We start from the raw sequence: 23,867 nt of genomic DNA on the forward strand, positions 1-23,867 counted from the left end.
CTTCCGGATACTCTTCAAGGGTAGCCCCATGTAGACCGTGTTACAGTAGTCTATATGGGAGATGACCAGGGCATGAGTGACTGTTCGAAGGGCCTCTTGGTCCAGGAAAGGGCGTAACTGGTGCACAACACAAAGTTGCACAAAGGCCCTCCTGGCCACAGATGCCAGTTCCATGATTTCCATATTGTTATGGTCATCCCATGGTCCAATTGTGAGAATTTCCCACTTCAGCTGCTTCCAAAGAAGCAGCTAACTTTTGGAATGTGTTCACTGGACATTGACAGAAGTAGTGCTTTCTCATACTAAGATACAAGCTAAGCAAAGCAAAGCAAAGCATTATATATATTTCTGAATGAGCACCCAAAATCCATTGGTCCTACATCAAGTCTTTTATCCACGCATCTTATACCCTCAAAATGCTACTAGAGCAAACACAGCTGTATGGTAAATTCTGTGATGGTTTTTCATAGTCTGTGTACCTGTGTGTGTGTGCGTGCGTCTCTTCGAGTCAGTCTTGATTCCAGGTGACTGCCTGGACAAGTTCCTTCAGTTTTCTTGGCAAGGTTTTTAAAAGTGGTTTGCCATTGCCTGTTTCCTACCGCTGAGAGAGAATGATTGTCCCAAGGTCACCCAGCTGGTTTTGTGCCTAAGGCAGAACCAGAACAAACTGTCTCCTGGTTTCTGGCCTGATGCCTTCATCACCACACCAAGCTGGCACTAAACTGGCTCTCTTTTCATGCCATGCATCATGACAATATCATCCCCAGGCAGGGGAGGGAACGGGAAAAGGAAGGAAAAGAATGCTTTCATCTTCAAAAATGCCCCCCACCTCTTTTCAAACAGTCTCAGGCCAGTTCTTAATTACTGTCAGAAATCCAGTAATCCTAATAAGCTAATCCCTTATAAAACTGGGTATTTACAAATAAAATGGAAAAATATGGAACAGAGAAGATCCCAGAGTAAGATCCTGCAATCCTACTTCTGCAATCATGGAATTACAGGAGTTTTGACAGAACCGGAGAAGGCTTTCAGTCCAATTTCTCTGGAGTATCATACAATATCAAATTGCTAGTAAGGGGGGATGATGAAGGCCTTCTGATACTTACCTCCCAGATCATAAATGAGTTGAAAACCAGAAAGATCAAAGGCAGAGACCACTTCATTTCCACGAAGACTCCAAGCCTCACTCATGTACCTGAAAAAGCTTTCAACGCCTTCCTCTGACCTAGAATTGAAAGTTGCACTGGCAGATAATCAGCAGAGATACATCTAAATGAAATACAATCCGATTAACACCTGACCATAAGGCTAGAATTATACTCTTCATTCAGAGGCCATAGGTAGGGCCTTGGCCCCTGAATGTTTTGTGTTAATGCTCTGGATAGAAAGAGCAGGTTGCCTAATATTTGGACTGAAGTTAGATGGCATCTGTAGCCTGTTTGTGGACTGGGTGAAGTCTTTCCACTTCCATCCAGAACTGGTCCAGGGCCATTCCTTGCCAGGCCAATTCATGGCCAGAATTGCTGAAAATGCCAATACGTGACTCTGGCTCAGCTGTCTTGGAAGATCTCAAAAATAGTCCAACCTCCTTGTGGACTGGCATTTGAGCAACATAAAATACACGACAGGGATTTGGGAGAACCTCTGTGTGATGAACGAAAATGGCTTTGTTCTCCTATTTTGGAGGAAGTGTAAGAGTAAATATGCAGACACAGAGATTAGAATGAATAAAAGAGTAGAAGCAGTTTTATTATTGTAATTTGATTTTAACTCTTGGCAGGAATGAAGCAAGTTGAATATTATTTTCTGGCCAAAATGACATCAAAGATACTTCCTTTCTTGAGCTGAATATCTTTAAAACCAGCTGTGTTGAAGAGCACATGACTCTCTGATGCTGTCCGTGACCGTCCTCCAGTGAGAAGCATCATTATGCTGGAGTACATATGAGCAGGAAAAGACCCAGATTTGTCTTCCTCAATGATTGGTTCCACTACTAACACTCCACCACCTGTTGCAAAAGAAATTTGGCTAACTGAGGTATAAGTTGCATAGAAAAGGACCAGTGTCTTTACATCTCATTTTCATTCCTGTGGCTGTGCCCTTTCTCCCACCACTTTCCCCCTCTTCTACGAACATTGTTTTTGGCTTTTTTCCCCGACACTAAGTCCATGATCCATTTTAGTCTCTTTGGCTGCCTAAAAGATATGGACATGTTATGCCAAGCCCCAGCTCCTTCGACATTCCCCAACTCATAACACTTACTACTTGAGCGCATGTACCACAGGACTGCATCCCGCTCTCTGCCTGTATTTCATGGCTGAAGCAGCATGGAGCTTCTAAGGCATCTCTCTGTCTCCACACTTTGCTAACTTTGCTAACATTCAGTGATAAGTGGCATCTCCCTTCCTTGGAAGGGTAAGAAATGAGCAGCTTTCATAGCACAGATGGGCTTTAGGCACTTATGGGAGGAACTGGACCCTACAGTAGACTAATGATCCATCAATGTTCCCTTAGGAGTGAGACCCAGAAGGTAACGGTCCTATTTCTTCCCAAAGGTCAGATTTAATAACTTTTCAAAGTTTGTGCTTTGAAAACTATCAAGGATGCCTCCAATAGATAAAAGAGTTTAGAAAAGAGCTATAGCACGTATTTTACCTGCCAAAGAATCCATTTCTAACATAGGTAGAACAGTTCCACCTTTCTGTCTCCAGATCGGGATAGTTGCTACCACCCATATAGACAACACAGTCTAGGAACAGCACTAATACAATGCACGCCTTCTCAACTATATTGCCAAAGGTTCTTGAGCATAAATTAAAAACCCATGGAAGGCCCTGATTGGCTTGCTTCTCTACCCATTTGAAAATGGCAATTTCTGTCTTTCTAGCAACGTAAATATCCTACCTGGCTTACAGGCCATAAATACTTTTGATAGTAGCTCGATACACTTTTCATCACTCCAATTAAGCATGATTCTTGATAATATGTATAGATCTGCTTCAGGAATTGGATCTTTAAAAAAATCCCCTGTAATAACAATAATGCATTTAATAAGATAGGAATCTGTTGAAGCTTATTATCATCTTGGAAAAATAATTCTTCTCCCTTTCATACGATGCTACTAGCTTCTTTCAGCTACTGTTTCTTGAAATGGCAGAGATACTGATTGAAAACACATATTACCTTCATGAAAAGTGATCTGGGATTCCTCTGAAGATACAAAATATTTTTTTGATCTTTTCACAACTTCAGGAAGGTCAAAAAGTTTCACTGTACAATTTGGGTACTTTGAAATTATTTCCTTAGCTAAGCCACTGCTATTTCCTTGAAAAAAAGAACAAAATGCAAAATAGGAACTATGAGCAAAAACATCCTGTAAGTCAACATTTTTAATGACTTCCTAGAACGTTTATTATGATTTCTTTTTAGTTATCTCTACTGTTTTAGTTTTCATATAGCTGGGCTAAGCAGGCATATAATATTGTGATTTAAAGAAATATATTCATTAAAATATGTTGTCCGATTCATTCTCCTACATTGTTACGTTTTTCCCACTGTCCTTTTACTACGTCTCAGAAATTCCTTCATTTATTTTAAAATCTATCCTACTAGGTATTATTTCTCATTCCACTCCCATTCAGTGATCCTTTGCATCATCTTGTCCTTGATTGCTTTATCTATATACTACTAAAACTCTCAGTGTTTGTCAGTTTGTAGCCTTCAACTGGGCAAAACGCTGCATCATAGGGCAATAATTTTTAAATCAATGGACCTCAAATGGGCTAACTTAAAGAATGTGTGCAAAATCCTGGACCCATTACTCCCGTGGGATTGAAATTTGGCAAAGTTGTGGCCGCTTCAGTGCCGCCATGCCCTCTGATTACACTTCCCAGAAACCTGTGGGTTGCATGGCACAAGGGAAGATGGGAGGTGCAAAACCCTGCCCTCCTTCCCACCTTCCTCTCTCCCCTGCACCCAATCAGCTGGCAGCAATATCCAATGGGCAAGCGGTGATTGACTGCTTTGGAACTGAGGCTGAAATTTGAAATCTCTTAATGGTGGTGGGTGGCGAGGGAAGGATGAGGGAGCAACTTGGATGCCTGCTGGTGAGGTAGGGCTGGTTGGGGGGCACCAGTGGTTGACAGGTGAGCCCTTTTCCTCCCTTGCAGGAAGGGGTCCCTAGGGGTGGATGGGGAGCTGAAGTGCAGTTTGTTCCCCCTCCCACCAGCAAAGTGGCAGGCAGTTCCGTGGGTCAGCTGAGGAGGAGGATGAGGAGGAGTGATTTCCGACACTCCGTGCCAGCTTTCCACAAGCAAAGTCAATGGGGAAGCCGGCAGGAAGGCAGAAGTCGCACCCGCTCCCACGGCTCTTTTGCCCGGTCATTCTGTTTTTCTGTTTAGGTAGGGAAACATCTCTGAAAGGATGACCTACCAGGGCAAGGGTTGTCTTGTCGAAACTAAAGGGCACCTTCTATTCTAAGTGGCTGTAGTGAAATCTGGGCAGAAATTAATCCAATCTTCTTCATTCCACCATTGCTTACAGTTCCAGGCAAAAGTATCTCTTTTAAATCAGATTACTGCTTTTTCCATCTTGTTAGACTAGGATACAATTTTCCAAACTTAATTCCCTGTATGTAAAATGGATAACTACTTCTTGTTGGGGAAGATAATAATTCTAGTCCAACATATCCTAGAGCATGATGTTGGGATTGGTTATTTATTTATTTACTATTTATTTATCAAATTTTATCACCACCCATCTCCCTCCCAAGGAGGGACTCTGGGCGGTTTACAATAGAATAGAATTAAAAACCAAAACAATTATAAATACAATAAATACAATAAAAGTAAGAATGTAATGGAGTCAAGATGGGCGAGGGATCTTTATCAGACCGTGAGTATAGTAGGTCCACCATAAGTCACACTAGGGCCCTAGCCATCCCCAAGTACAGCTATTTCCCCTTCCATTCCAAGCCTGCTGGCAAAATGAGATCTTTAATCTTTTTCAAAACTCCAGGAGAGAGGTGTCCTGTCTCACCTCTGGGGGAAGGATGTTCCAGAGGGCTGGTGCTACTGCAGAGAAGGCATGCTTCCGTGACCCCACCAGATAGAATTCTCTAACAGACGGGGTCCATAACATGCCCTCCCTGCATGACCAGGTGGGGCAGATAGATGTAACCAGGACGAGACGGTCCCTCAGATATCCTGGTCCCATGCCATGTAGGGCTTTAAAGGTAATAACCAACACCTTGAACTGGACCCGGAAGCAGACTGGGACCCAGTGCAGCTCACGCAACAAAGGTGTTACATGTGCAAACCTTGGCACACCCAGGATTGCCTGCGCGGCTGCATTCTGGACCAGTTGAAACTTCCGGATACTCTTCAAGGGTAGCCCCATGTAGACCGTGTTACAGTAGTCTATATGGGAGATGACCAGGGCATGAGTGACTGTTCGAAGGGCCTCTTGGTCCAGGAAAGGGCGTAACTGGTGCACAACACAAAGTTGCACAAAGGCCCTCCTGGCCACAGATGCCAGTTCCATGATTTCCATATTGTTATGGTCATCCCATGGTCCAATTGTGAGAATTTCCCACTTCAGCTGCTTCCAAAGAAGCAGCTAACTTTTGGAATGTGTTCACTGGACATTGACAGAAGTAGTGCTTTCTCATACTAAGATACAAGCTAAGCAAAGCAAAGCAAAGCATTATATATATTTCTGAATGAGCACCCAAAATCCATTGGTCCTACATCAAGTCTTTTATCCACGCATCTTATACCCTCAAAATGCTACTAGAGCAAACACAGCTGTATGGTAAATTCTGTGATGGTTTTTCATAGTCTGTGTACCTGTGTGTGTGTGCGTGCGTCTCTTCGAGTCAGTCTTGATTCCAGGTGACTGCCTGGACAAGTTCCTTCAGTTTTCTTGGCAAGGTTTTTAAAAGTGGTTTGCCATTGCCTGTTTCCTACCGCTGAGAGAGAATGATTGTCCCAAGGTCACCCAGCTGGTTTTGTGCCTAAGGCAGAACCAGAACAAACTGTCTCCTGGTTTCTGGCCTGATGCCTTCATCACCACACCAAGCTGGCACTAAACTGGCTCTCTTTTCATGCCATGCATCATGACAATATCATCCCCAGGCAGGGGAGGGAACGGGAAAAGGAAGGAAAAGAATGCTTTCATCTTCAAAAATGCCCCCCACCTCTTTTCAAACAGTCTCAGGCCAGTTCTTAATTACTGTCAGAAATCCAGTAATCCTAATAAGCTAATCCCTTATAAAACTGGGTATTTACAAATAAAATGGAAAAATATGGAACAGAGAAGATCCCAGAGTAAGATCCTGCAATCCTACTTCTGCAATCATGGAATTACAGGAGTTTTGACAGAACCGGAGAAGGCTTTCAGTCCAATTTCTCTGGAGTATCATACAATATCAAATTGCTAGTAAGGGGGGATGATGAAGGCCTTCTGATACTTACCTCCCAGATCATAAATGAGTTGAAAACCAGAAAGATCAAAGGCAGAGACCACTTCATTTCCACGAAGACTCCAAGCCTCACTCATGTACCTGAAAAAGCTTTCAACGCCTTCCTCTGACCTAGAATTGAAAGTTGCACTGGCAGATAATCAGCAGAGATACATCTAAATGAAATACAATCCGATTAACACCTGACCATAAGGCTAGAATTATACTCTTCATTCAGAGGCCATAGGTAGGGCCTTGGCCCCTGAATGTTTTGTGTTAATGCTCTGGATAGAAAGAGCAGGTTGCCTAATATTTGGACTGAAGTTAGATGGCATCTGTAGCCTGTTTGTGGACTGGGTGAAGTCTTTCCACTTCCATCCAGAACTGGTCCAGGGCCATTCCTTGCCAGGCCAATTCATGGCCAGAATTGCTGAAAATGCCAATACGTGACTCTGGCTCAGCTGTCTTGGAAGATCTCAAAAATAGTCCAACCTCCTTGTGGACTGGCATTTGAGCAACATAAAATACACGACAGGGATTTGGGAGAACCTCTGTGTGATGAACGAAAATGGCTTTGTTCTCCTATTTTGGAGGAAGTGTAAGAGTAAATATGCAGACACAGAGATTAGAATGAATAAAAGAGTAGAAGCAGTTTTATTATTGTAATTTGATTTTAACTCTTGGCAGGAATGAAGCAAGTTGAATATTATTTTCTGGCCAAAATGACATCAAAGATACTTCCTTTCTTGAGCTGAATATCTTTAAAACCAGCTGTGTTGAAGAGCACATGACTCTCTGATGCTGTCCGTGACCGTCCTCCAGTGAGAAGCATCATTATGCTGGAGTACATATGAGCAGGAAAAGACCCAGATTTGTCTTCCTCAATGATTGGTTCCACTACTAACACTCCACCACCTGTTGCAAAAGAAATTTGGCTAACTGAGGTATAAGTTGCATAGAAAAGGACCAGTGTCTTTACATCTCATTTTCATTCCTGTGGCTGTGCCCTTTCTCCCACCACTTTCCCCCTCTTCTACGAACATTGTTTTTGGCTTTTTTCCCCGACACTAAGTCCATGATCCATTTTAGTCTCTTTGGCTGCCTAAAAGATATGGACATGTTATGCCAAGCCCCAGCTCCTTCGACATTCCCCAACTCATAACACTTACTACTTGAGCGCATGTACCACAGGACTGCATCCCGCTCTCTGCCTGTATTTCATGGCTGAAGCAGCATGGAGCTTCTAAGGCATCTCTCTGTCTCCACACTTTGCTAACTTTGCTAACATTCAGTGATAAGTGGCATCTCCCTTCCTTGGAAGGGTAAGAAATGAGCAGCTTTCATAGCACAGATGGGCTTTAGGCACTTATGGGAGGAACTGGACCCTACAGTAGACTAATGATCCATCAATGTTCCCTTAGGAGTGAGACCCAGAAGGTAACGGTCCTATTTCTTCCCAAAGGTCAGATTTAATAACTTTTCAAAGTTTGTGCTTTGAAAACTATCAAGGATGCCTCCAATAGATAAAAGAGTTTAGAAAAGAGCTATAGCACATATTTTACCTGCCAAAGAATCCATTTCTAACATAGGTAGAACAGTTCCACCTTTCTGTCTCCAGATCGGGATAGTTGCTACCACCCATATAGACAACACAGTCTAGGAACAGCACTAATACAATGCACGCCTTCTCAACTATATTGCCAAAGGTTCTTGAGCATAAATTAAAAACCCATGGAAGGCCCTGATTGGCTTGCTTCTCTACCCATTTGAAAATGGCAATTTCTGTCTTTCTAGCAACGTAAATATCCTACCTGGCTTACAGGCCATAAATACTTTTGATAGTAGCTCGATACACTTTTCATCACTCCAATTAAGCATGATTCTTGATAATATGTATAGATCTGCTTCAGGAATTGGATCTTTAAAAAAATCCCCTGTAATAACAATAATGCATTTAATAAGATAGGAATCTGTTGAAGCTTATTATCATCTTGGAAAAATAATTCTTCTCCCTTTCATACGATGCTACTAGCTTCTTTCAGCTACTGTTTCTTGAAATGGCAGAGATACTGATTGAAAACACATATTACCTTCATGAAAAGTGATCTGGGATTCCTCTGAAGATACAAAATATTTTTTTGATCTTTTCACAACTTCAGGAAGGTCAAAAAGTTTCACTGTACAATTTGGGTACTTTGAAATTATTTCCTTAGCTAAGCCACTGCTATTTCCTTGAAAAAAAGAACAAAATGCAAAATAGGAACTATGAGCAAAAACATCCTGTAAGTCAACATTTTTAATGACTTCCTAGAACGTTTATTATGATTTCTTTTTAGTTATCTCTACTGTTTTAGTTTTCATATAGCTGGGTTAAGCAGGCATATAATATTGTGATTTAAAGAAATATATTCATTAAAATATGTTGTCCGATTCATTCTCCTACATTGTTACGTTTTTCCCACTGTCCTTTTACTACGTCTCAGAAATTCCTTCATTTATTTTAAAATCTATCCTACTAGGTATTATTTCTCATTCCACTCCCATTCAGTGATCCTTTGCATCATCTTGTCCTTGATTGCTTTATCTATATACTACTAAAACTCTCAGTGTTTGTCAGTTTGTAGCCTTCAACTGGGCAAAACGCTGCATCATAGGGCAATAATTTTTAAATCAATGGACCTCAAATGGGCTAACTTAAAGAATGTGTGCAAAATCCTGGACCCATTACTCCCGTGGGATTGAAATTTGGCAAAGTTGTGGCCGCTTCAGTGCCGCCATGCCCTCTGATTACACTTCCCAGAAACCTGTGGGTTGCATGGCACAAGGGAAGATGGGAGGTGCAAAACCCTGCCCTCCTTCCCACCTTCCTCTCTCCCCTGCACCCAATCAGCTGGCAGCAATATCCAATGGGCAAGCGGTGATTGACTGCTTTGGAACTGAGGCTGAAATTTGAAATCTCTTAATGGTGGTGGGTGGCGAGGGAAGGATGAGGGAGCAACTTGGATGCCTGCTGGTGAGGTAGGGCTGGTTGGGGGGCACCAGTGGTTGACAGGTGAGCCCTTTTCCTCCCTTGCAGGAAGGGGTCCCTAGGGGTGGATGGGGAGCTGAAGTGCAGTTTGTTCCCCCTCCCACCAGCAAAGTGGCAGGCAGTTCCGTGGGTCAGCTGAGGAGGAGGATGAGGAGGAGTGATTTCCGACACTCCGTGCCAGCTTTCCACAAGCAAAGTCAATGGGGAAGCTGGCAGGAAGGCAGAAGTCGCACCCGCTCCCACGGCTCTTTTGCCCGGTCATTCTGTTTTTCTGTTTAGGTAGGGAAACATCTCTGAAAGGATGACCTACCAGGGCAAGGGTTGTCTCGTCGAAACTAAAGGGCACCTTCTATTCTAAGTGGCTGTAGTGAAATCTGGGCAGAAATTAATCCAATCTTCTTCATTCCACCATTGCTTACAGTTCCAGGCAAAAGTATCTCTTTTAAATCAGATTACTGCTTTTTCCATCTTGTTAGACTAGGATACAATTTTCCAAACTTAATTCCCTGTATGTAAAATGGATAACTACTTCTTGTTGGGGAAGATAATAATTCTAGTCCAACATATCCTAGAGCATGATGTTGGGATTGGTTATTTATTTATTTACTATTTATTTATCAAATTTTATCACCGCCCATCTCCCTCCCAAGGAGGGACTCTGGGCGGTTTACAATAGAATAGAATTAAAAACCAAAACAATTATAAATACAATAAATACAATAAAAGTAAGAATGTAATGGAGTCAAGATGGGCGAGGGATCTTTATCAGACCGTGAGTATAGTAGGTCCACCATAAGTCACACTAGGGCCCTAGCCATCCCCAAGTACAGCTATTTCCCCTTCCATTCCAAGCCTGCTGGCAAAATGAGATCTTTAATCTTTTTCAAAACTCCAGGAGAGAGGTGTCCTGTCTCACCTCTGGGGGAAGGATGTTCCAGAGGGCTGGTGCTACTGCAGAGAAGGCATGCTTCCGTGACCCCACCAGATAGAATTCTCTAACAGACGGGGTCCATAACATGCCCTCCCTGCATGACCAGGTGGGGCAGATAGATGTAACCAGGACGAGACGGTCCCTCAGATATCCTGGTCCCATGCCATGTAGGGCTTTAAAGGTAATAACCAACACCTTGAACTGGACCCGGAAGCAGACTGGGACCCAGTGCAGCTCACGCAACAAAGGTGTTACATGTGCAAACCTTGGCACACCCAGGATTGCCTGCGCGGCTGCATTCTGGACCAGTTGAAACTTCCGGATACTCTTCAAGGGTAGCCCCATGTAGACCGTGTTACAGTAGTCTATATGGGAGATGACCAGGGCATGAGTGACTGTTCGAAGGGCCTCTTGGTCCAGGAAAGGGCGTAACTGGTGCACAACACAAAGTTGCACAAAGGCCCTCCTGGCCACAGATGCCAGTTCCATGATTTCCATATTGTTATGGTCATCCCATGGTCCAATTGTGAGAATTTCCCACTTCAGCTGCTTCCAAAGAAGCAGCTAACTTTTGGAATGTGTTCACTGGACATTGACAGAAGTAGTGCTTTCTCATACTAAGATACAAGCTAAGCAAAGCAAAGCAAAGCATTATATATATTTCTGAATGAGCACCCAAAATCCATTGGTCCTACATCAAGTCTTTTATCCACGCATCTTATACCCTCAAAATGCTACTAGAGCAAACACAGCTGTATGGTAAATTCTGTGATGGTTTTTCATAGTCTGTGTACCTGTGTGTGTGTGCGTGCGTCTCTTCGAGTCAGTCTTGATTCCAGGTGACTGCCTGGACAAGTTCCTTCAGTTTTCTTGGCAAGGTTTTTAAAAGTGGTTTGCCATTGCCTGTTTCCTACCGCTGAGAGAGAATGATTGTCCCAAGGTCACCCAGCTGGTTTTGTGCCTAAGGCAGAACCAGAACAAACTGTCTCCTGGTTTCTGGCCTGATGCCTTCATCACCACACCAAGCTGGCACTAAACTGGCTCTCTTTTCATGCCATGCATCATGACAATATCATCCCCAGGCAGGGGAGGGAACGGGAAAAGGAAGGAAAAGAATGCTTTCATCTTCAAAAATGCCCCCCACCTCTTTTCAAACAGTCTCAGGCCAGTTCTTAATTACTGTCAGAAATCCAGTAATCCTAATAAGCTAATCCCTTATAAAACTGGGTATTTACAAATAAAATGGAAAAATATGGAACAGAGAAGATCCCAGAGTAAGATCCTGCAATCCTACTTCTGCAATCATGGAATTACAGGAGTTTTGACAGAACCGGAGAAGGCTTTCAGTCCAATTTCTCTGGAGTATCATACAATATCAAATTGCTAGTAAGGGGGGATGATGAAGGCCTTCTGATACTTACCTCCCAGATCATAAATGAGTTGAAAACCAGAAAGATCAAAGGCAGAGACCACTTCATTTCCACGAAGACTCCAAGCCTCACTCATGTACCTGAAAAAGCTTTCAACGTCTTCCTCTGACCTAGAATTGAAAGTTGCACTGGCAGATAATCAGCAGAGATACATCTAAATGAAATACAATCCGATTAACACCTGACCATAAGGCTAGAATTATACTCTTCATTCAGAGGCCATAGGTAGGGCCTTGGCCCCTGAATGTTTTGTGTTAGTGCTCTGGATAGAAAGAGCAGGTTGCCTAATATTTGGACTGAAGTTAGATGACATCTGTAGCCTGTTTGTGGACTGGGTGAAGTCTTTCCACTTCCATCCAGAACTGGTCCAGGGCCATTCCCAGACTGGCATTTGACCAACATAAAATACACGACAGGGATTTGGGAGAATCTCTGTGTGATGAACAAAAACAGCTTTTTTTCCTATACTGGACCACCGTGGACATTCCAGCAATCTAGTAGCTCTGGCTCTGCTGTAGTTTCCAGTTGTCCATTTTGAAAATAAATCCTTGGCCGGTGAGACAGTGGTAATAATGTCCCGGTGCCATCAAAGAGAGACTGGACACTGGGAGAAAAGCAACGCAGGACAGAAAAGCCATGGGCAGCATGTATCTTATTCATGCTTCTCTTCCATACAAACATAGCTACTTCTCATAATAGTCCTTTTCAGGGTCAACAACTTTCTGCAAAGCCCAGAAAAAGAGGAGGAAATAATGAACAGAAGAACTTGAAAGCAGAAGATCAGGAGGAAAAAGAAAAGACCAAGATATAAAAACACTATTCGGGGCATCTCTCCACACCTTTTTCTCCTGGCAAGCCATCCATTCTTCCACAGTTTCCATAAACTGGTGAAAGATTGCCTGACGCCCGGCTTGCAAGCTTGTCTCCAAATTAGTGGTCGTAGGTCAGACAGAAGAGTGTGAGGGTGCTTAGAGCAAACCTGGGCCTTGGTTCTGCTTGCGGCAGCCTGGCCACAATCAGTGCTGGTGGGTAGTGCTGCTGATCTAGTCTTTCAGTCTTACTGAGACACTGACATGAAGGAATTTGCGGAGTTGCAAAAGAGAGATTGGATAAGAAAGAGAAAGCAAAACAGCTGGCTTAATCTTTAGAAAGCAAAGGTGACAAAAATGCTAGTTTTACCTGTAGAGAGCTTCATAAAACTCCTTTGAAGAAATGCCATATATTGATAGAATCTGAGGATTTCCATCTCTAGAGAAGATGTTTGTTTGTTTTTTAATTGAAAGCAACAAAAATACCATTAGTGATTATCTTTTTCTTCCTTCTCAGCATCAAATGGTGCTTTTATTCAAATGGTGAATCATATTTTTTTATTTTATTTATTTATTTATCAAATTTTGCCACCGCCCATCTCCCCTAAGATGCAATATCACTTGCAAAGGTTATTCTAAAAATATCACAGGCTCCAAACAGTAATGGAAAGTAATGAAGTGATTGTATTAAACTGAGATCTTTATGTTCATCTTGCTTCACTAAGCCTTTTTTTTCATTACTAAATAGCATAAAGACCAAACAAATTCTTTTAAGCAAGATAGCTTTCTTCTTGGTTAGTAGAGAGGAGGTTGTTATCTTTCGCAAGATAAATTTTTTCAGTTTGATTAATAGATACTCTGAACTCTGATATTTGATCAAATGAGTTTTGATTCAATCATTAAAGTGTCTTTCTAATTTGAAATGCTGAAACAATTTTTAAAACATCAGATTAAAAACATCAACCCACCTTTTTACAATGTTAGCTTTGTGTGTGTGTGTGTGTGTGTGTGTGCGCGCGCACGTGCATGCGTGTGCATGCATAAAGGCATCTTTTCCAAAGGCATGCAGCAAGCATTAAATTTTGATTAAGTGGATAAGCAACATGGACCACTGGAGACTCCGAAAGGAAATGGGTGTGTGTGATCAGTTCCCCACCACTGCACCTGTTGAACCTCTACCTCTTGTAAGCCACACGGAGTAGTGCTTAAACAAATCCACAGCTGCAGAGATTATACTGATGTTCCTTTTCTAAAAAATAGGTTCTTTGATCCCAGGAAAGGCAGCTGGAAAACAGGCAAACTGTACTGAGTGATGATGACTCTACAATAATTGAGGGAAAATCATGAAAATGACACAGCAGCCCCCAAAGAAGGACTCAAAAGGAAGCCTACAGTCCTGGTCTCTGACATGCTCTTGGTGTAAAGATTTTTACTTTGCCAATACTCCCTCCTTACCTCACTGCTTCAGGCAAGTGTTGCATTGATGGATACACAAAGTCTGAGTAGAACGTCATGGAATAATACTGAGACTTTGGGCTGGATCTTGCCAGATAGAGATCAGCAAGCTCTGTGTTTCCATGAAGACCTGAGAATGAAAGCAAATTATAAGACAATTGCTTCAACCCACCATTACTGAATGTCCTATGCTTTTGATATAAGCAAAGCACCAACTTCATTACATATTTCAGTTTATTTCAGTCATGCAACCCAAAACATTTGATCTGGCATTCCAAAAAGAGTTGCTGACGATCTTGAAAAAAGTCACAGGCTGGCAAACTGGCTGAGTTCTCTGGATGTGAGACTTATAACAGAGCAAATTAATGAGTAAAACTCATTAGCTATGTAGAAATACTTTACAGTAAATAAACCAAAGGAAAAATGAGAAAAAAAGTAGCCAGAAACTGCTAACTTCGTGGGAAAGATTGCTATTGGAGCAAGAGGAGAAAGGCCTTGTGCAGAGATCCACTCCTTTGTTGCCTCCATATTCCCTCCATGTTGAATGACTGAGTGCAGCAACACACATACAACAGCTAACATTCCTCTCTTCTTCAGTGCTGAGCTTGGTTCAAGTTATTTGTGGGAGGAAGAGCTTGAAGTTTAAGGAGAATCCTACATACACATGCACACTCACAGACTGAAATGGCAGGTACCTCTCCAAGATCTGAGGCAATCAGATTTTTTCATCTTGGGCCACACTTCTTCGAAGAAACCTTTCAGCCTTGAGGGCTGCAGGGAGGGTGATGTGTTGAAGCACTGGGAAGGGAAGGGAGTCAGAAAGAGCAGCATCCTTGGTAGAGAACACATATCATGTCTCAACTGCCCCAAGGTCTAATGTGCATTTGCATCAGGCCCACAATGTCATAGGACAGTGCCTTCATTGCCATGGTGGCTATGAATCCTTGAGCTGCTCCAGACTCAACATCACCAGGCCATCAATTGAAATTCCCAAGAACCAATAGCCTCAGGGTCTCAATCACCAATCCAGTAGTGGAACTGAGCAGGGGAGATGCTGTAAAGCAGGGAGGTGTTACACACACAGGCTCCCAGGTTCGGCTTATGCTCAATCATTCACAGACTCACAGCCTGTTGAGGCACGCAGATCTTGTCAGCCCCCCTTGCTTTCTATCTGGGTTTTCCAGATAGGTGCAGCTTGAGCACATGGCACACAGCCCTGGTCAACAGCCGGGAAGTAATTAGGGACACACACAAATAACTTTCAACTGAACACTGAGGCACAACAGGTTCTTTGAAATACCCGGAGACCCAGTGAATTCAAAGTAACAGCAAAACTTTACTGGTTGCAAGATACATTGCTCTTTCTCACACGCGCACACACACATACGCTCATCCACACTTACCCGTGTCCAACTAAGCTGCCAGGCACTAGCTAGAGGGACGGAAATTGCCAAGTCTGGGTCCAAAGATGACTCACACACTGCAGAAAATCTACAAGATTTACTACTTAGTAATTTTTTTAAAAAATTCAGACCTATTTTTCAAATTATATATTAGCTTAGCTATACTAATCAAGAGGGGGGAAATGTAGAAATCATTCAGTTATATAAATAGAATACCCCTATTTATGACCTGCTTTTTCCAACCTGCTTTTTTTCCTGACTTTTACAGAGTCTAATTTTGGGTTGCATGGCACAAGGGAAGATGGGAGGTGCAAAACCCTGCCCTCCTTCCCACCTTCCTCTCTCCCCTGCACCCAATCAGCTGGCAGCAATATCCAATGGGCAAGCGGTGATTGACTGCTTTGGAACTGAGGCTGAAATTTGAAATCTCTTAATGGTGGTGGGTGGCGAGGGAAGGATGAGGGAGCAACTTGGATGCCTGCTGGTGAGGTAGGGCTGGTTGGGGGGCACCAGTGGTTGACAGGTGAGCCCTTTTCCTCCCTTGCAGGAAGGGGTCCCTAGGGGTGGATGGGGAGCTGAAGTGCAGTTTGTTCCCCCTCCCACCAGCAAAGTGGCAGGCAGTTCCGCGGGTCAGCTGAGGAGGAGGATGAGGAGGAGTGATTTCCGACACTCCGTGCCAGCTTTCCACAAGCAAAGTCAATGGGGAAGCTGGCAGGAAGGCAGAAGTCGCACCCGCTCCCACGGCTCTTTTGCCCGGTCATTCTGTTTTTCTGTTTAGGTAGGGAAACATCTCTGAAAGGATGACCTACCAGGGCAAGGGTTGTCTCGTCGAAACTAAAGGGCACCTTCTATTCTAAGTGGCTGTAGTGAAATCTGGGCAGAAATTAATCCAATCTTCTTCATTCCACCATTGCTTACAGTTCCAGGCAAAAGTATCTCTTTTAAATCAGATTACTGCTTTTTCCATCTTGTTAGACTAGGATACAATTTTCCAAACTTAATTCCCTGTATGTAAAATGGATAACTACTTCTTGTTGGGGAAGATAATAATTCTAGTCCAACATATCCTAGAGCATGATGTTGGGATTGGTAGTTCCATGATTTCCATATTGTTATGGTCATTACACATGCTAGCAAGGTTATGCTCAAAATCCTACAAGCTAGGTTTCAGCAATATGTGATCTGAGAACTACCAGAAGTACAAGCTGGGTTTCGAAGAGGCAGAGGAATTAGAAATCAAATAGCCAACATTTGCTGGATCATGGAGAAAGCAAGAGAGTTCCAGAAAAACATCTACTTCTGCTTCACTGATTGTGCTAAAGCCTTTGATTGTGTGAATCACAACCTGTTGGCAGATTGCTGGGAAAGCCTTTGGCCCAGGAGAGATCAGAAAAGTCACACACCAGGCATTTCTATAAAAATTATTTATTTACAGAAAGCAAAACGAAAGCAAAACATATTTAAAAGACTTGGCTCTCAGTGAGAGCAGCCTGACTTTCTACATGTCTGCACAGTAAGGAAACAGAAATGAAACAGAAGTCCGGGCAAGTTCCTCCCCCCAGGTGATGCAACCATTAACACATGAAAAGGAGACAATTAAATTCAACCTCTTCACCCGGCCAAAATAATTAGTTACCATAGCAACCTTAATCTGTAGTAGGAAACATTAACACTCCTCTTTTTATACTACAGATTAAGATGCAAACCAATTTGTTTTGTCAACTCTTTGTGTCTTGGTACAGGAAGAGGTTTGGTTAAAATATCAGCAATCATGTCTTTTGATTCACAATATTTTAACATTATTTCTCCTTTGCTTATTATATCTTTGATATATTGATATCTAATATCGATATGTTTTGTTCTATTTTTGCAGGCTTCAGATTTTGCCATAGCAATGCAAGCTTGATTATCCTCATAAACAGTTATAGGCTGGTTCACTTCCATGCCTATGTCTTTTAGCAAATGTTTAAACCATATAACCTCATTACAGGTTTGTGTTAGAGAATAAAACTCTGCTTCTGCAGTGGAAAGAGCAACAAGTGTTTGTTTTCTAGAATGCCAGCCTAAGCTAGATCCAGCAAATTGAATTAAAATCCCAGAAGTGGATTTTCTGTCACTGACATCTGCTCCCCAGTCAGAATCGGCAAAAGCCTGCAATTTCTCAGTTCCAGAGGCATTTAGCTTCAGGCAATAATTCTTTGTTCCTTGCAAATACCTCATTAACCTCTTCAATGCTGCTTTTCCAGTAGATGTAGGCTTCTCTACCTGTCTACTTAAAATGGCCACAGAATTTGAGATATCTGGGTGAGAATGATTTGCAATGTACAGTAAACTTCCAATTGCAGATCTATAGTTCTCTGCCTCAGTTAATTGAGTTTCTCCTATATCTTTCTGAAAATCTATTATCATCGGAGACTGGTTTACAGTCTTGCATATTAAAATCCTCTAGGAGCTTTTGAATTTTACTACATTGGTTTAACAGAAAGCTACCATCCTTTTCCCTGTGTACTTCCAAACCTAGGTAATTTGTCACAACTCCAAGGCTTTTTAATATGAAATGGCTTTTCATGCAGGCTTCAAAATCAAGCCTTTGTTTTTCTGTTGATGTGAACAGCAGCAAATCATCAACATAAATGCACAGATACATACAGCCTTGTTTGTCCTTCTTCATATATACACAGGGATCTGCTTTTCCTTTTTCAAAACCAAAATTCTGCAGTTTTTCATCTACTTTTTGGTTCCAGGATCTAGCAGCTTGTTTTAACCCATAGATTGACTTCTGCAGTTCACAGACTAGATTCTCCCCTTTTTCATAGCCAGGGGGTTGCTGCATGTATAATTTGTGGTCTAAATCACCATAGAGAAATGCAGTTTGAATGTCATAGTGGTGAACTGACATTCCTTTCAGTGCAGCAACTTTTAACAGTAATCTAACTGATTCACCTTTAGTAACTGGTGCAAAAGTCTTGTCAAAGTCTAAATCTTTCCTTTGAGTGAACCCTTTTGCAACCAACCTTGCTTTATATTTTTGGATTTTGCCATCAGCATCCCTTTTCAGTTTGAAAACCCACCTACAACCCAGACAGCGTTCATTGGGAGGTAGATTTACCAGTTTCCAAGTTTTATGTTCTTTCAAGGATGCTAATTCCTGTTGCATGGCAGAATGCCAATTTTGTGCAATCTCAGGTGGTAAAGCATTCACTTGTTCTAAAGACTCAGGTTCTGTGAATATGTGAAAAGCCTTTACTGTTTCAGCCTGAAACCGTGATGGAGGAATGCCTTTATTACTTCTCTGAGATCTGTGAGGTAATACAGGGCTTAAATTTTGACTCCTATCACTTTCCTGAGAAGCATCTGTCTCATCAGACAGATCTTCAGTTTGCTTTTCTGGTTTAATGTCCTCATCAGGCAAAAGATCACCATCAGCAAGTCCTTGCTGTTCTCTTGTGGTGGTCAGATCAACTGGAGAGCTAGAGTTTAATCTCCCCCAGTTTTGTTCAGCAAAAGAAGCGCTTTTGCTAATTATTAATTTCTCTCCCATTATGTACCTGTAGCTCCTTTGGCTTTGTTCATAGCCAACAAAGATGGCTTTCATTGTTGTGGGGCCTCCTTTCCTTCTCTGCTGTTTTGGAATGTGAACCCATGCAGTGCTACCAAACACGCTAAGATGGTTTACCTTTGGTTTCACACCATAAAACAAATGGAATTGAGTGTCCTGAATCACAGAGTTATACAATCTGTTTTGTACATAAGAGGCAGTAGATATGGCCTCTCCCCAATACTTAAAAGATAAATGTGAATATTTTAGCATGCATTCCATCACATTTTGCAAGGTTCTGCCCTTTCTTTCAGCAACACCATTTTGCTGAGGGGTGTAAGGGTTAGAAATAATTTGTTCTATCCCTTTTTCCACTAGGAACCTTTTGAATTTGTGAGAAAGGTATTCTCCTCCTCTATCACATTGGAGTGCAGATACAGGCCTAGGGAATTTTCCATTTGCCCATGTCACAAAACCTTTAAATTTCTCAAATGCCTCATCTTTATGTTTTAAGATGTAGATAAATGTGTATCTTGAGAAATCATCAATGATGGTCATTGCATACCTTGCTTGTCCAAGACTTGGAGCAAAAGGACCAATAATGTCAGAGTGTACAATTTCCAAAGGTCTAGTTGTAACTCTGTCACTGTGCTTACTCACAGGAGCTTTTAGTGTTTTGCATTCTTTGCAAACTACACAGTCTAAGTATTTATCACAGGGTTTTATCTTTAGGTCAGCACACAGCTGTGGCATTTGTGCTATATACTTGAAATTAGCATGACCAAATCTCCTGTGCATCAGGTGTACACATTGGTCATGATATGGAGTGTTGCCAACTGCAGACTTGCAGCTTGGCTTCCTTGCATTTTGCACAATGTACAAGGAGTCTTTTAACATACCAGTAGCACACAATTTTCCATTTTTACATATCTCACAATCATTTTTCTTAAATGTTATGACATACCCTGTTGCAGCCAATTGTGCCACAGATAAAAGGTTTGATTGTAAATTTGGCACATACAACACACCTTTTACAGTTTCTCCCAAGCAGGATAAATACAAGTCACTTTGTCCCATAATTTTGGTCACAGATCCATCAGCCAAAGATACACTTTGTCTTTCAGTTTTAGACAGTGACACAAAAGAGCTTTTACAATTACATAAATGACAATTGGCCACAGAATCTAACACCCATACATCAGAATTACCCTTCTCAGCAACCTGTGCAATTTGGGTTGTCTGAAGAGCCTTCTTCTGTGTTGCCCTTGTGTTCTTCTTCTCTGTCTTTCTACTCTTGGGTCTCAAGGCACAGTCTTTCTGCAAACGTCCAGCTGAACCACAGGTGAAACATTGCTGGCTTGCTAGTGCTGTGGCCTCAGCTTCCTTTCCCTTCTTTTCCCTTGTTTTCTGGTATTGCAGCTTTCCAGAAGAGATGGGGGGGGGGGATCTTTCCTCTCTTTTCTCCCATTCAGCGAGTAAGCATTGTGTAACATACGATGAGGTGAGGTCTGCTTCAGGCATAGCCTCCAGGGTACAAATCAGCATGTCCCACATTTCATTTAGTGAGGACAGGAGGATATATGATTTTGTGAGAGGTGTAAATTCCATCCCTCTCTCCTGCAACTCAACAAACAACTGCTGAATATAATGCAGGTGTTCTGGAAGGCTATCTTCTTCTGCAAGGTAGGCTTTGTACAGCTTTTTTGTCAGGGTAACTTTACTCCCTGCTGTTGCCTTTACATATAAGTCTCTCAAAGTGTCCCAAAGCTGCTTTGCAGACTGCATGCCTCGCACGTGGACTAGCTGATTGTCCTCAACTCCCAAGATAATGGTGGCTCTAGCCCGCTCATCCTGTCTCAGCCATTCAGCACTGGGATTTTGGGGGGCTTGCTCACCAATTGGCAGCCAAAGATTCTCTCTGCGAAGATTCATCTCCATCTTCAGGGCCCAATTCAAATAGTTGGTCTCTGATAGGCGCTCCAGAGGCATCGCTGAGGGCTGGGAGGTAGCCATGGCTTCTTCCTTCTTTTGCAAGTCACCTCAGCTGGCTTCTTTGTCCTGTAGACCGGCAGTTGCTGGAAAATCTCCAGGCGGCTCCAAAGAAAATCTTCACAGGTCTTTGCTACCTGCCTTTAAATTGTGCATGAGGTGTGGAGCTGATCTCTCTATTCTCTCTGGGTTTTACTGGGCTTACTGGGCTGTTCACTGGGCACATAACCTGTTGGCAGGTTGCTGGGAAAGCCTTTGGCCCAGGAGAGATCAGAAAAGTCACACACCAGGCATTTCTATAAAAATAATTTATTTACAGAAAGCAAAACATATTTAAAAGACTTGGCTCTCAGTGAGAGCAGCCTGACTATCTACATGTCTGCACAGTAAGGAAACAGAAACTAAACAGGTTGAGACAGGTTGGGCTGGCACAGAGCTTGCATGGTTGAGGATGGGCCTCAACCTGGTTGAGACAGGTTGGCCTGGCATATGAGACAGGTTGGGCTGGCACAGAGCTTGCATGGTTGAGGATGGGCCTCAACCTGGTTGAGACAGGTTGGCCTGGCATATGAGACAGGTTGGGCTGGCACAGAGCTTGCATGGTTGAGGATGGGCCTCATCCTGGGTCCTAATCCAGGCACTTAATCAACGTACAACACCGGGTCTCTACGGGAGACTACCATTGGGTTACAACTTCAGAGTCTCTGAGGACTTGCTGGATGTTTATCTGCTTCCAATTTACTATATTTACATTCTTAGTAGAGGTTCTGGCTTTAACTCAAACGAGACAGGACTTTGGAAGCTAAGAATGCCTTTAAAAGTTTTTATTTATTTTAACTCCCCCAAAAGTTTATAGTTTGGACTGATACAATTTATTCAATCCCTAAATCATGGGTTACTATTAAATAACAAGCCCTCTCCTTTGAATATTTTGAATAGAGACATTAGGTGGCTAATATCACAGGGTGGTTGTTGTGGGGAAAATAGGAGGAGGAAGATTAGGTATGTTCGTCGCTTTGAGTTATTTATAAAAATAATAAGGGGAGGATAGAAAATAAAATAAATAAACAAATAAATATCCAACTAAAACTTATAAAATAATAACAATCACTGTAACAAGTTATAACAAAGCACATAGATGGATTAAAAGCAATCCACATTGCGGCTTTTGATTTCCAAATGTTCTCTTAAACTGCTACCTCTACATCAGCCTTTCTCAACTTTTTGATCCTGGAGGAACCCTTGAAATATTTTTTCAGGCCTCGGGGAACCCCTGCACATTCAGGCTCAACTATGGGTCATACGTTACAGAATTATTATATTTGTTTCATGTGTAGGCCTGTATATATGCATTAACAATGTTCTTAAACTAAAAATAAAGAATGAAACTTACTTCTTTAATGTGAAGTTGCCTGAATTTGAAATAATTTTTTAAATAAATTGTGATCTCCCAGGGAATTTCTAGTGACCTCTTGTGGAACCCTTGGGTTCCATAGAACCCTGGTTGAGAAACCCTGCTCTACATAAAGATAAAATTGTGGGGACCATATGGTTTTCAGAGGGTCTTGTATTCCACATAAATGGGCCGGTTATTGAAAAAACCTGTTTCTGGGTCCTCTTTCCCCATCTTTTGAGGAGGGAGAACCCAGAAGATACCTTCACAGATGGAGCAAACAATGCAGGAAGATACCTTCTGGAGCAAATTCTTCCATATGTAGAAAAAGGCCTTTTCAATAACTGGCCCACATTTGTGAAGTAATCACCCACAATACATTTCAAAAACTGTTCCAGACATCGTTCCTTTTATTTTCAGAACTATACTTTATTTATTTGTTTATTTATATATGTGCACATATTCATTATTTGATCCCACAGCATATTATTTCAACTAAGTTATTCTCATATACACTCATGTTTTTTCAAGAATTATCAACCCTGAGCAACTTTGATGAAGGATTCTTCTTGTCACAGCAGTCCTGTGAGGATCAAAACTGTGATGCACGTCATCTGACCTTAATGGATTTTCTGCAGGAAGAAAAATGATAGAAGATGTGGTCAGAAAAGACAACAGAGGTACAAAGGTGGAATTGGCAGCTGGATATACCGGGGAAATATAATATGAAAGGACAGGAATCAAAAATAAAAATGTCCCAATAGGCACACCTGAATGTCCACATGTGATTTGAATCACCTTTTTCTCTTTGAATCTAGGTTGCTGCACAGCCTTATTGATTGCAGCGCACAGAATGGAAACATGAAAGACAGTGTGTCATGCTTTATCCTCTGGCCTGTCTTCAGCTTGTCTTCTCTTGTCAGAGAAGCCCATGGTATTACCTTAACATTCCACAGAACATCTCAAGAGTTCAAATGATTTTGAATGCTTTACACCATTATAAATTCTTGTAGAGGTCCTGCAAGAGAAACCAAATTGTGTTATCATCATACTCTTATATAACATGTGGGCGACATATGGGATAAGAGTGTTTGTTTATCATCCTATATTAGACATATGGAATAATAGTGCACAATCTGGTTTCAGCTGACTTTCTTGGTCAATACCTAAAATTAATTTCTGGCTTCCTTAATATAAAGTCTGCTGTGTTTCTTTTCTTTCCTATACACATAGGGCACGGGTTCCTAAACTTTTTGCCATCACAGCTCCCTTTAGTGTCATCTTAATTACACACCTCCCTGAAAATTCCAAACACCAAAGTGAACACAAATGAAACTTTGGGAAAGGTGGATTTATTTATTGTAACAGTGTAACTATAGGTAGGTAAAGGTAAAGGTAAAGGTTTCCCTTGACGTAAAGTCCAGTCGAATC

At 42.0% G+C, this 23,867-nt stretch overlaps 1 protein-coding gene across 1 annotated transcript; it reads right to left on the reverse strand.

The window, feature by feature from the left end:
• Positions 1–1,742: 1,742 nt before the first annotated feature.
• On the reverse strand, positions 1,743–14,256 carry LOC134498717 (acetylserotonin O-methyltransferase-like). The gene is made up of 6 exons (XM_063304947.1): positions 14,114–14,256; positions 13,029–13,097; positions 6,474–6,592; positions 3,184–3,324; positions 2,905–3,027; positions 1,743–2,008 (listed from the first exon to the last, which is right to left on the reverse strand). Exons 1-6 carry the CDS (start codon positions 14,170–14,172, stop codon positions 1,800–1,802), a joined length of 720 nt encoding a protein of 239 aa, XP_063161017.1. The 5' UTR covers positions 14,173–14,256; the 3' UTR covers positions 1,743–1,799.
• Between the last annotated feature and the right edge of the window lie 9,611 nt (positions 14,257–23,867).

This window comes from Candoia aspera, chromosome 5 (genome assembly GCF_035149785.1).
Source record: "Candoia aspera isolate rCanAsp1 chromosome 5, rCanAsp1.hap2, whole genome shotgun sequence".
Taxonomy (NCBI): Eukaryota; Metazoa; Chordata; class Lepidosauria; order Squamata; family Boidae; genus Candoia; species Candoia aspera.